General features: G+C 37.7%; 1 protein-coding gene across 5 annotated transcripts in view; it reads right to left on the bottom strand.

Annotated features, from left to right (window-relative positions):
- The window catches only part of LOC124789456 (CCR4-NOT transcription complex subunit 7), a 151,841-nt gene that overhangs the window by 108,728 nt on the left and 24,989 nt on the right, over nt 1-18,124 (bottom strand). For 3 of the 5 annotated variants that reach the window (XM_047256818.1, XM_047256820.1, XM_047256819.1), the window contains 2 exons: nt 10,411-10,534; nt 3,490-3,632 (listed from right to left, as the gene is read on the bottom strand). In XM_047256818.1, the coding sequence (XP_047112774.1) occupies nt 3,490-3,632; nt 10,411-10,534 (267 nt within the window). Of the gene's footprint in view, nt 1-3,489; nt 3,633-10,410; nt 10,551-18,124 lie in introns of all 5 variants that reach the window. The other 2 variants (XM_047256822.1, XM_047256823.1) reach the window with 2 other exon arrangements.

Here is an 18,124-nt window from a genome sequence, read left to right as displayed (position 1 = left end):
AAATCAGGTGATGTTAATGGAGGATGATTAGGGAATTAGACAATAAAAGTAGTTGTTGAGTTTTGCTATTTAAACAGTAAAATAACTGTTGATTCCCAAATTAGAGAAGATATAAAATGCAGACTGGCAACAGAAAGAAAAGAATTTCTGAAAAAGAGAAATTTGTTAACCTTGAATATAAATTTAAATGTTAGGAAGTCTTTTATAAAGCTATTTCTCTGAAGGGTAACCTTGTATTCCGATAACAATAGAATACAAGCTTTTGAAATGTGCTGCTACATAATAATGTCATAAATTAGGTTGTAGTTTCAGTGACACCAACACTGGCAGAATCTGTTGACAACCAACACAGCCAAAGACAGATGGTACTACCCCCCCCCCCCCCACCCCCCCAATCAGTACGCCAATACATGATGAACAGTCACAATGCAGCTGATCTCATCTCCTGACCGTACAGACTTCAGGTGACAATTGCTGAAATTCAAATAAATTTGTTTTCTTCAGGTGAATGGGCTGAAATTCTCATACACAACATATGGACTATGAGAAACTGTCAAGTTTAATCCAGGATAAAAGTAGTTTGTGGTATCCTGAGAAATAAAAATATCATAACTGGGCTATAGCTCAGAATCTGTGGACTGAAATCTCCACTTTATTAGAAACGATGGCATATTTTACTCTTAAAATTACTGTGTTGTATCTATTTTGAACTGTAGCATGTGGGCATTAGCTGACTACAAATTATTATTACTGCTTACAGGCATTTTCATGCCAGAAGGGAGGTGATTCCGTTATATGAGGTGGGTTCCGAACGTGATTTATCTGGTCAGAGTATCTTATCCTAAACTTTATGTTTATCTTTTACACATATACTGAATGACAGTCATTGAAGATTACAGTCATTGACATGTGTCTTTTGCTTAAGTTAATTAAAGGTGCTACTCTTGCCTTTCAATGTCATCATCATCATCATCATCATCATCTCAAATATGTAACAGAATGTTTCTCTCTTCATCTCATATAATCGCAAAAGTTGACCGGTTATTACTGTAACTGAGGAAGGAGTGTATAGTACCCACCACGTTCCTTTCGGGACATATAGAGCATTCAGCATTTTTTAATAGCAAAAGCCGCAATACAGCACTTGTCTCCAAGCACAGAGGTGTTGGGGCATCCATCCCACTCAATGAAGATAAAATAGATAGACCACCTTGATAGAATAGGTCCTAACAAATGTCAAAGGTGATCACACACCCTGTGAACAAGCTGTCGCCTCTGGTGACTGCTTCTGCTGACCCATTGTTGGCACCACTCTGAACACAGCCTTAGAGGGAAGATCAAATAACTAATTAGGAGATACTGAATTGGACTGGGAGAAAAAAGAAATTTGTGGCACAATTTGACTAAGAGAAGAGATCGGTTGATATATGTCCTGAGGCACCAAGGAATCGTCAATTTGATAATGGAAGGAAGTATGGTAGGTAAAATCTATAGAGGGAGACCAAGGTTTGATAAGTAGGTTCAAATGGACATAGGTTGCAGCAGAGATGAAACTGCTTTCAAACAACACCAAACACAAATACCTATACATGAATACCTATCTACTTAACATTACATAAATACTCCACAAATCATCATATAGTATGTACCAATATCACCCCACCCCCTTTCCAATGCCATTTGTAGATATTGTTCAAAAAGAGTGCCTCCTGGTATGCTATAAAAATAGAAACAAGCAAACTACATCTCATTACAAACTCATTTCATGCTTTCCTCACTAAGAAATTTTGGGTAAGTGGGCTGCAACAGAATACTGATTGATTTTGGGTTTTGTTAAAAAATCTTTGCAGAGAGAGAAATGTACAATCTCCCAAATGGCATCGTTACAGAAAGAACAATGAAAACTGCCCTGCTCATATATTTTGTGACCACAGCAATGTATCTCATCAACACAAAACCTATAAGGGAAACTTGAATGGCCGGAATCTTATCTTCAGCATAGGAAGCAGAGGATCACAGACTAGCAGTAACACATGACTGAAACTTGACTATCCTGTTGTTAAACCATAAGAATTCCTCTTTAACAGCTGACACTGTTTCCCCTTTAATGGCTGACAGACTGTTCAACATCTGCCAATTTTTGCTGATGACATACATGTACAAACTGAGGTCCCAAACACAACAATACTATACACCATCTACAAATGGCGCGTACCACACAGATCAAGTATTATAAGTGCATAAGCTTCCATTTCCAGTGTCTGTTTTAATAAATTCAATTTGGATGTTAGAATACATCTAAATGGAACATTAAAACAACTACACAACCGACAGTTCAAGCTTCGGTTTTACAGTTGTTTTAGTGTAATACTGAAAATGATTTTAGTCAGGATGAGTAATGATCCTGCAAAGACTCATATTATATGATTTCCAACAAATAAAAGACCTGCTGGAACCTGGAAAACACATTAATGATTATATATTGAATGAAACACTTCATGTGGAACTCTTTGGGATCCGGTTGAATTCCAAGCTTTAATTTTAAGCAGAGAAATGTTTGAAAAAAGGAACAAGAAACACAGGTTATCTCATTTCTCAGACAGAAAATATAATCATTTGACACAGATAGTGAACAGATTGAGAACCAAGTTCAAACAAACTGCCAACCAAGCTCTAATACAATGTGTATCTATCAGAATTAAGAAATGTAATAGAGATCCCACCTCGTTTACAGGCAGTAGCAGAAAGCTTCTCAAGAAACAGGTACAAAATAAGGCACAAGTCCTCTGATACATAAACAGTAACTGAAAACCATTCAGCAATGTGTAGAGCCTTCAATAACTACAACAGCAAAATATTATCCCATGATTCACCTTAAAACCCCAAAACATTTTGGTCATTCTTTAAGTGGAGCAAACACTGTGTCCCGACTTGTTTTAAGTGCAACATGAACCAGTGTCCAGATTTGTACAGACAAGACAGGAACTGTATCATAAAATAGCAAAAATTGATTTATTGAATACTGGCTTAAAATATTCTTTCACGAAGGAAAACTCAAAGAATGTTGCTATCATTAAATAGCTGTACCTCACGTAAGGTGGCATAGCAAAATAAGTACTAGTGGTACTGAAAATCATCTTGCATCTCAAACTCAATAATGCTGCAGGACACTACCTGCTATGTTCCACACAGAATTTGTAAGTCAATTAGGGCCACTCTTGATATTAAGTTATCAAAGACTTGTTCAACAGATGCATCTGCCCTTTGATTACAAAAGGGCACAGGTAACATCCATTAACACGAAAGTAGGTAGAGCTGAACCACAGAACTTCCAGTAGTAGTAGTAGTAGTAGTAGTAGTAGTAGTAGTAGTAGTCTGAGGAGGAGGAGGAGGAGGGACAGGGATCGAGGAGAGCATTGATAGGTGTGCTCATGTAATTAATAGGAATAAGTGAGTCACAACATTTGACAGTAGTAAGGACTTAATTACCATTGCCACATAATGGTATTTCTGCACCACCTGACGGATCGTCTTGAATTCTTCTTCAAGATTGTGCCGCCAAACATCCCGTATTCCACACTCTTCATTGCTAGGAATGTTTGTGTGGCCCCCATGAGAACTTCCGCTACCTCCTAAAACAGACACAGGTATTTACTCACAATTTACAAGAGGCAACATATTATAAACAGCCAGAAGTTGTTGTTTACCTTTTTGGGGCTATTACTTTTTTTGTAAAACGGCATTACCTGATAAAACCACAGCAGTGGGAAATATTAGTACTTCAGACATCACAATTTCTTAATCCTATAATAATTTACACTGACAATGCACTAACCTGTCACTGTAGGCTTCAATTCCGTTTTGTTATGCAACATTAAGCAATTAAAAAATATATTTTGTACACCAAACATTCAGATTTGTTATGCAAAATAGCATACATGCAGATACGTACAGTGCTGTGTTGGTTCTTCATTATCTTCTAACGATCATGAACTACATACACATTCCACTTTATTCTGCATGCACCAATCAATGAGCCAAAAATGTCAACACATGACTAAAAACTTAACAATTAATAAAACTTCTACAAAATAAACACCAGTGTGCTTCAACACACTTATTCCCTACACTTAATAATATGGATGTGGCTGATAGTTGTGACAATTTCAGGTAAATTATTCTCTTATGAGCAACAACAAAGCAGAAACATGGACCACAAGACTATTTTATGATACAACAAACTCCACCAAGTAGCCAAACCGAAATTACTACACTGTGAATTACACATGGAGATCTTTTTTCCTACTGGCACTAATTTCATGGTTTCTGAGATGACTCAAAACTGAATATCCCACAGCAGAAGTGATGACTTCTCAGAGAAAAGCATTCAGTCATGAAGATACACAAACCAATGCGACGAATCGCTACTGATACAGTCTGAATGACAAGAGCACAATGCGACAAAAAAGAACTGAACAAATTATGCCACAACTAAGTTAACGTGCAGTGTGTATGAGTCAACAATAATGACAAGTCATCTTTAAAAAGGAAGTTTTAATTCAAATGCTTAAGAAATCTGATGCACACACGAAATAACATGTTACTGTAAACAAACATGTTGTAATTCCGGAGCTGTCTATATGCAGTATAATGACTGTAGAAATGTGACACTTATATAGACTAGAGTACAAAGTCCTGTAAAAGAAATGAGACACATTAATAACCCTACTAACCTATCAGTTACACGAACAAAAATACATTTAAAAACTTGCAACTCCAAAAAGTTTGTAAATGCAGCTTTATCTCAGAAGAAAAAAAAAGAACTATAGCCTCCATATCTCTGCACGTTTGTGTGCAGGCGGTAGAAACTCAGATTTTCATGCAAAGTTTACTTTTCCAGATGAAGTGATGGATTTGTTGGATTTCTGTTTCATAGTCTGCTAATATGTAGACATAGAGGTGTCCAGTCTCCCTCCTCAGAGCTGTCAGGCTAATGAATTACGCATTCCTGTTAGATGGACACCAACCAAAATGGGACGAGTCTTTCACATTGATGCTATGGGTCAGCTGTGTGTAGCTTGTATAATTTGGACTGTAAAATGGATTCCTTCCAAGAGAGTGAGATGAAGTTGTAGTTTTTCAGTCTATATACCAGGTAGTAGAAGTCTTAAGTGATCGTTGTAAATTTTGTAAAATAATAATTACCTTCAGGCAGTTTCATTGGTGTTTCTATCTTGTGAAGCTCATAAAATAGACTGAGGATATGCACTACCAGCGAATGCCATGGGTAAAATTTATCCAGTGGTTGGAGGCAGCTCACTGAATCACAGCATAAGAGAGACTTTTTCTTCCTTAGTCACATACATTCCACGGTTTGGATGAGGGCTACAAACTTGGTCATAAAAATGAAGTGTGCTCAATGAATCTCCCTATCCATATTGCATAATCAACAATGTTGTTGTTCTCATATCAACTGGACAGATGAGTCCTTAGCAGGGGTAGTCATGAAATACTGGAATGTAGTAATCATCTGTACTTAATAAGGTATGTGCTCTCTATACAGCCTCGGAACATGCAAAAATGTGTTGCACAATGGGCTACCTCAAAAGGGAGGTTTTCATCATTATACAGAGTAGGCACTATCAGGCACTCAACGGATTGTTGCTGCATAAATGACATAAATGAGTCTACCATTACTAACCCAAGTCAACATTCCTGCTTCTAGCCTTACCTCACTGCAATGGATCGGTACAGCAGGCATCGTACCAACAGTGCAGCAGTTCACTATGCCACACATCCATAGCCTACATAAAATAAGTTAAAAGGTTTTTATTTAAGTACAAGAAGCTATAAGGTCAACCCATCAGCAAACCAAAGGCGTCTCGTTTTACAGCACAGTTCCTTCTTTAGAAGTCAAGTGTGGTAGTCAAGTCAGTTAGTAGTTCCCAAACAAGAGTCCTATGAAGCAATGTTGCTCAACCCCACCAGATAACAGAACAATGCCTAAGAATAATTCAGAGTGAGGATGTAAAATCCTTACTCCACTGTAGTGTGTTACTGCGGTTTCCACAGGTTTGAACAAGAACCCATGCTTCAAAATCCCATTTCTGTCCTCTTGTATATGGCTCCATGAAGTAAATAGACATTAGCACCCACTGATGAAGCACTGTAGTGTATACAGAGGTCATAAATACACAGTGTGAATGAAACAGCGGGCCAGCTGTAAATATGATGTTATTTACAGGAACTGCAAAAACTGTGTTATTAACAGGAACTGCAAAAACTGTCAACTCTCAGAGTCAATCCCTGTGTATTCCATTGTCATGGATATGATCAAGATTCTTCGCACATCTATAGAATGATGTGCTAAGTGCACTGCTAATACACCCATTAGTGTTCCATGGTGGTGACAGTGATGATCTCACCCCCACTCGAAGTAACATGGGCTTGAGAGAGAGAGAGAGAGAGAGAGAGAGAGAGAGAGAGAGAGAGAGAGAGGGGAATGAGTTTCCTCTGTCATCTGTACAATATCTTTAATTATGTTTGAAGAGTGTGAATGATTTTAGTCTGATGACAGGTAGCAACCACTAGTTTGGAACAGAAGGGTCCTCAATTCACTGTTCCGAATACCCAAGAATAACTGGTGTGGAAGAGGTCGGCAGGAAAGTTCCACTGAAGGAAGCATGTTAAGACCAAGTTATACATATGAGATCCATCCTGGTATATGAGCCATGATCTGTGTTGAAATTCCTAGCTTTGCTGTGATATATTGGCTGGAACTGTGTTGTTCAGCAACTGGTCAATTTATTGTTTTCTAAGAGATCAGTCCCAGTGTCAACTGTAACTACTGAAATTCCCAGCAATATCACCGGTGGTGAGGAATGCTTCACTATGTTGAAAGAGGAGTCCCATTTCGTAGGAAAGAGATGACGCAGGCTATATTGCAGCTGAAAATTCTTGTATGTATGAGGAAATAAATGACTGCAGGTTAGCATTTTCACAATTTTACAATATGCAATGAAGTATTTATAGGAAGGAAGGTAATTTCCTGTAAAAGTGGGAAAAGCTGCACCAGAAAGATAAAAGTAACATTATACTTTCTATGAACACAAAAAATGAGGGTGGTTTTTTTTTTCCAACTCAAGAGAACTTAGTTTGTATTGCACACCGCGATTAGCTTTTTCAGGTGACTATCTAGAACATCTGCTCATAATGAGATGACTGAGGTATACCTAATAGGTTCAGAAGTACTCTTCCTTCCCTAACACACATATGCATGACAAATCAAAAGCATGTGTATGAGGCAAAGTAACAATTTCTCAAATATATGTATGCAAGTTGTAATACATTCTCCAAGATTTTTTACAAGATACTTGCACAAATGCCATCAGACTTTCTTTTTCTGAAATCTTCTCTCCCCCTCCCCCTCTCTTTTCAGGTGAAACATCTACACTGACAACATCAACAAACTGCTCTTGATGGTTCCATGATGTCATTTTTTTTAAAAATAACAACATCCTTTCTTTCAAATAGCTGGACATTGTTGCAAGACAACATCCTTTCTCTTCCTCTTTACTGGTGTATTAGATCTTTCCCACCTCCTACAGTCTCCCAGTAATTCACCAAAATCACTCTCCCGTGACCTAATTACCACAAACAAGGTGTGTTCAAAAAGTAATGGGAGTTCTCTAATTCCACATGCTGTATTAGTCTGATTCACATGATCTTTTCCCTGCTGCACTGGTAAATATGTCTGAAAAGTATATGCACAGTTTTAGCAATATGGAATACTTAGCGTGTTATCAACTGTCAAAAAGGTTACGAGTGTTTTGGTAGTATCAATGATTATTCATTTTGTGTAAAAACAAATCAGAGAATTTGTATCAAATTCTGGTATAAGAACAGAAATGGTAGAACTGGTTCGAAAAAGTTCGTGAAGATGGTGAAGCTGACAAATGGCACAGGTCATCAAATGATGAAATTGTGGAGAAGTGAAGGAAATGATTATGAATGACCATTAAATCACATACAGAGAAGTCATTAATGACAATGGCATACCAACTGGCTCATACATTGAAACTTTTTCACACATTTTGGATGTGAATCATGTGACAGCAAAATTTGCTCCAAAACTGTTGAATTTGTAACAAAAACAGATTCAATTGCAAGTTGCTCTGAGTCACTAGGTGAAGTCAAAAATAATGCAGAACTACAGAAGTGTGTCATAACATATAATGAGGGCTGGGTTTATGGATATGACAGCAAAATCAAGGTGCAATTGTACCAACGGATGCATTCCAGACGAAAAAATGCTCAACAGTTCCGGTCAAATGTTAAGGTTATGCACACTGTGTTCTTCGATTCTAACTGCATAGTGCACCATGAAATCTTGCCATAAGATCAAATGATCAATAAGGAGTACTACTTACATATTCACACACAAACTGGAGGGAGTGGCAAGATAGGGGAGTGGGGTGTGCTTGCCCAGATTTGTGGGAAGACAATTCACATACCTTTTGCAACACAATAAATGCATCCGCTCACAATTCTTTGCTTTTTTTTTTGTTAATTTGTTTCCAGAAACAATACTGTAATAATGCCCCACACTCCATATTCGCCAGTTTAAGTCCCATCATTCCACAAACACACACGATATTAAAAATGCATCCTGAGAGAGCCAAGAAACTATCACAAAGCTTGAACTCCTGAAGTGTACCGGGGACTGGGAAAAAGCGTTGACACAGATGTATAACTAACGAGGACTATTTTGAAGCAGGTAACATTTAAGTATAGAAATTTTTAAAAAATACAACAAAATTAATATTCCCTTATTTTTAACACACCTCGTGCATAATCGCCAATGGAAACACATGCAAAAACACAAAAAAGAATAACTGCATGTACTCTTCCCTCGGTGTCAATGACAACACAGTGTTACATCACTGGATAAAACTGTAATTGTTTACATATCTTTTTCATTTATGCCTTTACTATCAGAACCTAATGCCAAGATAAGTATTTTTTTACTTCCAAACTGCAATATTTTCATTTCATTCTGTGTCTAAAATTAATTTCATTTGCTCCATTCACAAAATTGCATCACTATGCTAACTGAACGGACTTCAAATAATGCAAACCACTTTGGATTCACACCACAGTAATTCATTACAGCAAAATTGATGCAAATTTCATACTTTTTCCTTATGCTGCAACTGTCTGAATAACTAACAATTTCAGCAAAATAAATTAACATTTCCAACATATGTAATCACTGTACATTGATCACTGTAAAATGTTATCCTCATTTAATATTCTTTCATGAAAACTAACCAATTTGAGATAGAATTGCTGTTCATTACTTATCTTCAGAAAGTAAAATGTGTAGTGCTGGCAATAAACACACACAAAAATAAAAGTGACATGTTACCTATCTTTTGGAACTAACAGGTCCCTCCTTAGTGTGCGAGCGATCTGCTCTTCCTTTATAATCTTCCCAAAACAATCACTCTCTCCTCTTGAGGAAGGAAATACTGTTTACAATAGCTAGGTAGTGTGTGATTTTTGTATAAATCCTTCACCAGTACTAACATTTCACCTCCTGATGTAAGTACTGACCAGCAGTTCAGTCTCAGATTTATTGTTTTTCTCAACTGAATTTCATCAGAATACAGCAAAGTGCCGAGCAGTTAAAGACGGAGTTGCCATGTACCGACTATCTCCCCCCCCCCCCCACCTCCTCCACCACCTTCCTTCCCCAGCAATCATTTGGGATGCTTCTACTGCAGAGTGTTTCAGATGTTCAGGAAAATCCCAGTCATCTTAAAAGTCACATAAATGGTAACACATTTTTTGTTCTTTCACTACCAGGGCCTAACCAGCAATTATCAGCACTGTTAATCTGACTGTTACTCTGTGAAGCTCTGTTATTGCTAACTATTAGGTAACAACATTACTTCTAAAGCACACTAAGTGTAGCCTTTGTATCATTGTGACTGCCTCTGATAATCACAGCTTCTGTTTTGTCACACCAGTTTTTGGCCTAGCTCATACATCCATCAAATTATCAAAACAGTCTTGTGCAGAAAAGTACAAACTTTTATAATAATCTGTCAGCCTGATTCAATTATGTAGTTTTCTTTTTTTAATGACTGGAGAAATGGGTTGTTTTGCATCCTTGGTTTAGTCAGCTGAGCATTTAATTTTGGCGGTAAACTGATCAGCCATTTCACGACATCACAAAATCAAACAGATCAGTATCTAAATTCTAAAGATTAGTATGCTTACAATGATAACTTTTGTTCTTTTGGTGATTTGGTACACTATTATGTCACATTTCTTTCAACATTTTATTATGTATGGCAAACTGTACAAAGTATTATTAATAGTTTTCTTTTTTAATTTTTTATGTACCTGTAGCTGTGGGCATGGCAGTACCGCACCCCAGTTTCTCCAGTAAATGTGTGGCCCAGTTCACATTGGATGCCTGAACCAGGCTTCCGAGCTTCTCTTCCTCGCACTTGCTGAACAGCAGAATCTTAAAAACCAAACAGCTACTGTCAGCAAGGAAAACAAAGGTTAACAGTATTCCATAGAGATCTGAAGAAGACTATTACCTGAAACTACTAAAAAAAATTTAAAAATGAAAAGGAAATAGAATGTGCAAGGACTCTGTGGCACTGATACAAACCCATCGCACAAAAAAAATGGCTGACCAATGTAGCCATGCCCAGATCATGCCAATTATACAAACACTGAAGGCAACTGATGCACAATTTGCCATGTCACAATACTAACAGCTGTTAATGTAACTAATGAAACAAAACATTTAAAAGGGCTCCTCCACAACTGACATTTCAGTTGTAAACTTTACACATAAACAAAATAACACAAAAACATCTAGCCTCAAACATTGAGCTCACAGACTTATTACCAGTAACTTAATTAAGTGCAACTTGTTTCTTTCAGTGAAGGATGGATTACAATGCTCTAAGATGAGGTAAAAATTATTGCTGGCGGTTGAGAACTGAAAACTCCATACACAGACATTTACACTCACATGGCACATAGCGTCACTTATACGAGTAATGATTTCACTGGGCCAATTCAGAGAGGATGTAATGAATGCTAACTTTCAAGAAACTGGGTTAGAACTGCACAGAAAGGACAGAAAGCAAACAGCAGGAAAAGCACCATCTGGGGATACAAACCATCACTGCCTAATTCAAGCAGTATGTACCTTCACATGGAAAATAATACCCAGACAAGATAGTTCATGAATACCCAGCCAAAATATAAGACATACAAGCAAGAAAGACACAGGCTTCCATCCCATCACACCCAACTCTCAATTATGAACTACAAGAAACTTCCTCAATCATCAGATAATGTTCTACTAACTACTTTTTCGTAAGTGTATTTCATCTTATGTCTTAGTGATAAAACTGGGGAAATCGCAATACAGATAGGAACAAAACTGCATCATTTGTCTTTCTAGACCACATCTATAAATGAATATAGAGTTAAATAAAAGATGTGGGCATCTGATAACCACCTGAAGATTTTATTCAGTACAAAATCAAGTCACAAGCAAGTCCATACTGGTGTCATTGAACTAAATTCAATAAAATGAGTAGGCTTTTGTTTTCACGTTAATCCACACACCAAGCCACACATTCTCATACATATTAAAGAGCTACAAGAATACTAGGAAATTTAGGTGGACATTCGGCCCTCAACATAAATGATGTCACTTACAATTGCAACTTCACAATTTATTATGAACTACAAACAGTTCCTATGAAAGAACAGAACCAACTTCTTTGTAGTTGCCTATATCAATGAAAATGAGTCTCAAACCACAAATGTGTGTGTGGTGTTCTACATATTCTCAAGACTTACATATTCTCAAGACTGAGGTAAATTAGCATGTAAATTCACAAATAAATCTAATAACCATAATTATCTTGGCACAAATTATGAAAATCTTAATGAAGCTGATTTGCAAAGCTAAGGACAAAACAATCAACTGAATTTGGACTATTTGTTTCAATATGTTTCAGTTCTGCAAGATTATATACTAACTACCAACACACTTGACACAAAAATGACAAGTAATAATTCCACCAAAAAGTATTCAAAACCATTATAGAAAGGTAAAGGTACACCTATCAATTATGTTACACAGGCAACAACTTATTTTACTAATTCCTATACATATGAAGATAACTGCTAGCTTTGCAATTACAGAAAAAAACACGTACTGCAAACTAAAACACTGGACAATATCGTAACAACAGTACATGCAATGACCAGTGTATTGCCCTTGCAGCTCGTCTGATGTTGGAAAAGGAGGAAAGCTGTTCTGTTCAAGCACTATTGTTAACTCTTGTATGGTTGTCAATGTTTTGAAATCATATTCTTATCTCGGAATGCATACTGTCATAGTACTAAACACTGATTAAACATCTTATAGAACTGTTGGAGATGAAAGAATACTCTCAAAAAATTTGTGCAAGTAAAAAAAGTTAGAGAAAATAACAACATTGTTCATCAATACTTGTGACAAGGGATTTTCTTTGCAAATTAAATCTAAGTGCCAGATAGAACAACGCTAATCTGAATCAAATCTTTGACCACAGTTTTTTTACCAGTCAGGAACTGTCATTAAACATAGATCCTACACTTCGCTGATGGAAAGTTCATTATACAGTCATATTTAATTTGTATAAAATTACAATAATAACCTTGAATCTGAAACTACTGTTGCAAGTTTACTTGCAGGAATCTCTTCACAGTACTGAAGTAGTAATTTTGTCATGAAGTTGCACAGATGAGCAAGTTAACAAAAATGGTTTTGGATAGACTTCTACCCAAATAAAATGTCTTGACAGTTTTTCAATTTCAAAACCACAACATCAAACAATGGAATGGTAGAATTCTTACATCATTTTCAGATTAATTTTCCCTTTTTATTATTTGATAGTGCAAGAGAATATTGGGGGTGTGCTACCATGACAGTAGTTATGACATAGTACTATTCCTTATTACCTCTTGGCGTGCTTGTCAGTATCTCCTGACGCCAATGTAAGGGAGACAGTACACAGTTCCTTTGTCCCACGTCCCTACCACCCATGATCGTGATGTTCTTCACAACTGCAATCATTAGTAAAAGGTTGAATAAAAATCATATCACATAAAAGTAGATAAGGAAACAGACTTCCCCACACTCAAATAGCATTTGCTAATCTTGGTAGCTGTTCTGAAGCGTTCATCAGTGGCAGTTGCCACAAGAAAACTGAAGTGTAGTTTGTCGGTGATGAGCTGCTGCTGTTGCTTCTTGATGCTGATGACTACAACAGTGAGGAGAGACACTGAATACAATGATCAGGACAAGGAGTGCCACAGTCGGATTGTTTGCTTGAATGACTACAGCTTCTTGTACCTATTTCCAGTCAATTATCATCTTCCCACTAACACATGATCCTGGATGGAATGTAAGAATACCCTCTCTCCACCTCGTCCCAGCACACTCCCCAGCAGCACTTCACTGTCCCCCACACCTACCCTACTATCACTAGTAAATACTAATTTCTGGATCTCGTGGATGACACAACGAGTTGGGTTTCATATGATCGTTCTTTGTCAACACTAAAGAGATTTCCAATCTCTAGAAAGGTCTCAATATGAAAGCATAAAACATGTTCCAAAATCCTACAACAGAATGTGGTCTGTGACACAGGCCTATAGGCACATGCGCCTCTTCAATAATTTCTTGAAAGTAGGAGTAACCTGAACACTTTTTTAATCACTGAATGCTTCATTCCTCCAGTGATGTACACAGGCCATTGCTAAAAGAGGAGCAAGTGATTTCATAGACTGTATATAGAATCATGTAAGTAACAATCCGATCAGTTTATTTCCATTTGTTCAGTGATTTTTGTTGCTTTTCTACCCCACAGTCATTAATTGCAACATCTGTCATTTGATATTTTTGTAATCACTGAAAGGAAGGTTGACAGTACTATCCACCTCAGTAAAACAATTTTGAAGAAAGAAATTTAGTATTTCAGACTTCTCTTTGTCATCCTCTGTTTCGATAATATTATGGTCACAGAGTTTCTGGACATACTTTTACTTTCATATTGTTGATTGCTTCATAAATAATTCTCATTATGATAAATTAGGCTTCATCAAATTTTTATTCATTTTCAAGCATTTGACAATTTGTAGTGAAGCTATCTTTGGTCTGAGGACAACTTTCTAACACAGCTGTCAAAACCCCATAGGGACCTCCCATCCCTCCACAACTTTGCTCAGCACATACCTGCCCAAGGCACAATATGAACGCCTGTTGTTGACTACTTGGGTAATCTGAAATATCCTTTGTGTCTTAGTCAGAAGAGATCATCCTAGCTTTCTCTACATCCCTACAGAACCCATAGCAACTGATCACTAATACCCAGGTCTCGATTAATTGAGTCAGTCAAGTTTGTATTATCTCCCCCAATGCTATATAACATGATAAGCTGGCACCACAAAATGGTGTAATGAAACTCTTACAAGAGAGTTTTATCCTTATGATCCGTGGCTAAGGTATTACAAAATTATTTAAATACCTTCTTCAGGAGCAGTAACATGTAAGAGGTGTGATCAAAGAGTAAAGCAAATTTTTGTTTTTATTGAAGAATCTTTATTTATTCAACAATATCAACTTTGCCCCCTTAAAAGTAATTCCCTCAGATGTAACACTATTGTGCCAACACTTTTTCCAATCTTGTAAGCATTTCTGGGACTCCATTTTCATTATGGTGTTCAGCTCCTTCAGCAATTCTGTTTTTATCTCATCAATGGTGGCAAAATGACGTCCTTTCATGGTTCTCTTCAGCCTCGGGAATAGAAAGAAGTCACATGGAGCCATGCCCTATGAATATGATAGCTGAGGCAACATAACAGTTTCGTTTTTTTGCCAAAAAATTACACACACACACACACACACACACACACACACACACACACACACAGAGGTGTGAGCAGAAGCATTATCGCGATGCTATTTCCACGACTGGTTTTACCGCAGTTCTGGTCTTTTTCTTCAGGTTACTTCATGCAAACTGCATATAACTTCCAGGTAGTACACCTTATTGACCGTACAACCATAAGGCATGAACTCATGGTACACTATCCCATGGTAATTGACTACAACAGTGAGAATAGCCTTCACATGACCTAACTTTTTGATTTTTTTGAGTCTTCAGGCATATTCCACTGGGACAACTGGGACTTAGTTTCATCATCATACCCATATACCCCTGTATGTCACCTGTCACAATCTTCTTTACAAGTTTAGGATTGTTGTCTACTTCATTCAGCAGGTCCTGAGCAATGTCTGCGCAACATCATTTTTGGTTGAAATTTCGGAACAAACTTTGCTGCTACATGTTTCATGCTCAAAACATTCAAAAAATTACTTGGCGTGAGTCAGGGACATGCCAAAATCAGCAGCAATTCTCTCCGATCATGATTTTCTTTACTTCTTCCACACTGTCACCAGTAATTGATGTGCTTGGGTGTCCAGGGTGCTTGTCATCTTCAATATCTTCTCAACACTCTTTGAATGTTTATACCACTCATAAACCTTTATCTTGATCATACTAGATTCACCAAAAGCCACAGTCAATATTTCAAATGCAGTGCTGCACTTTAGTCCATTGAATTTAATTCTTTGATCCATCTTTTTCAAAAGTAAATTCACCAAGCTCTTGAAAACACGTATAACTTTCCGACAATCAACAATAAAATAAATATTCAAAACAGCTGAAAATGCAAACATGTGTACCAACAATTTAAAAAAAATTGCCCATATATTTAAAAAATTCCTGTTTTTTTATCACAATTTGTATGAAATGAGGCCTAGATACCACAGCAAATTTTTAAAAATGAGACCACTGTCCCTCAGTTTAAGTTCAATTTCAGTAAAAACTTGATGGGTAGTTCAATTCAATACCAACTGTTCACTCTGGAGATAACTTTATACAGCTACTGTCTGCCCATTTCTCCAATCTTTTAACAATGAGTTGCATTCATTGTGCGATGGTCTCAATGTTTCAGGTTGAGCAGAAAACAGGGACATTGTCCAGTGAGCACTACACAGGACTTCTAACTGTGGCCAGTATCTCACTGCCCACTACTGCAGATAAAATAAAACAGAATCCTGAAGAACAGACAATATTCCAAATCTCAAAACAGACAGGAAGAGATGAATGAGGTAAGTTTAGACAGGAAGGACTCAGAATACAGGAAGTCAGCCACAAAGAACCTATTTAGTGGAATTCTAAATTTAGCAAGGAAAGTTCGGGCAGAAGGTCAACAATTTAAGACCAAATACCAGACACATTGCTTTTGTCGGCAGGTACATAAAAAGGAATGAAAACTTTGCTAGCTTTCGGAAGAAATCCTCTGATAACCTAGAGTACAGATAGGTAATACATGGTGCGTTGCAGCTCACCATCTCCAATGGCCCCTGTGTTGCATGTTTACCCCATGAACCTGCCTCCTCCCAGCCCCCCCTCCCATCCTCCAAGCCTGTAGCCTTCCCCTCCAAGCCACTAGCTACCTGTCCCCAAACCCCTCCCCCTTACCATCTCTCTCTCTCTCTCTCTCTCTCTCTCTCTCTCTCTAACCACCCCACCCATCACAATCCCCACCTCAGACCATCAGCTGAACTGCAATCCCAGAATCTGTATCCAGGTGGCACAATATACACATCTGATCAAAAATATGCAGTGTGTCCACAATTTGCCTTTATAAAATCTTGAACTCTGCTGGCAACACTTCAATGAGGTGTCCAAATGTGTGTGGAAGACTGGCACCCCCTTTTCCTAATAAGCCAAAACCAAAGGAAGTGGTGAAGCTGGTCGCTGAGGTTTGGAGTGAAGCTGACATTCTAACTCATCCCAAAGGCATTCCACTGAGTTCATGTTGAGACTAAGCAGGACCACACACTTCAGAATGTTATTGTCCATAAGCAGGTAATGTTCTCCACGCATGCCCAAACCCAAACACTTCCATCAGAAGATTGCCACTGAGTACAGTATGATACTTTATTCTAAATCTTGTTTCCAGTGGAGTCATTCTTTATACCATCTCATGTTGTCTTTTAGTGCTGACTGTAGGAATGTGTGGTTTATGAGAAGCTGCTCAATCATTGTTCCCTATTCCTTTTAACTTTCTATGCATGGTCCTTGTGCTAGCTGAACTGCTGGTAGCACTTTGGAACTTACAAGTGATTCCTTCGGTTGATTTCTTGTGATTTTGTACATCAATCCTCCCTAATGTTCCCTGTCTGTCAGTACATGAGGTCCGCCTGGTCCTGGTTTAGCTTCGGCTGTTCCTCAGTGTTTCTACCTCACAACTGCATCGCTAACAACTTTGGGAGCTTTAGAAGAGTAGAAATGTTCCTGTAGGTAGCTTTGGTGTGTGTGTGTGTGTGTGTGTGTGTGTGTGTGTGTGTGTGTGTGTGTGTGTGTACACATTCTCTAGCTCATCAAAGGCTCTCTTCCAAAAGCTAGCAAAGTTTTCATTCTTTTTGTGTGCCTATGGGACAACTCAATGCCTCCACTATTTGGTGAGTGATCTCCTTAATTCCTAAATATGTTGAGTTCTCTAAAGATGTTAACAGATGCCACTCTGCCAGTCTCAGGGTCATTAGCCCCAACAGCAAGATGGGTTTCACATCAAACACAACATTACAATTCTCAATACTTTGGTGTACATAGCAGGGTTTGTGCTGGACGAAAATCCCTCTACCGACTTGAAGTATCTACACAATACACAAAAGGAAAATGTTACTGATTTAACAAAATTATACCACCCAGAACGCAAATTGCCAACTGTAAGCTCAACAAATTAAGACAACTAAAGGATGGTGCCATCTCATATTCCTTGGGTTGATTTCGAGTATGGTTTGGCAGATATTAGGGCAGCACGATATCAAATATGACTTCAGGCACCTACCAAAATGTATGATAAATTATGCAGTGTCTCATACACAAACTATACATTCAGATTTGTCAGTGTTTATGGCAAGCCACGTGAATTACACATTATAAACTATTTGCTTTATTAA

This window comes from Schistocerca piceifrons, chromosome 3 (assembly GCF_021461385.2).
Source record: "Schistocerca piceifrons isolate TAMUIC-IGC-003096 chromosome 3, iqSchPice1.1, whole genome shotgun sequence".
Classification (NCBI taxonomy): domain Eukaryota; kingdom Metazoa; phylum Arthropoda; class Insecta; order Orthoptera; family Acrididae; genus Schistocerca; species Schistocerca piceifrons.
This window is presented reverse-complemented; position numbering and strand designations above follow the sequence as displayed.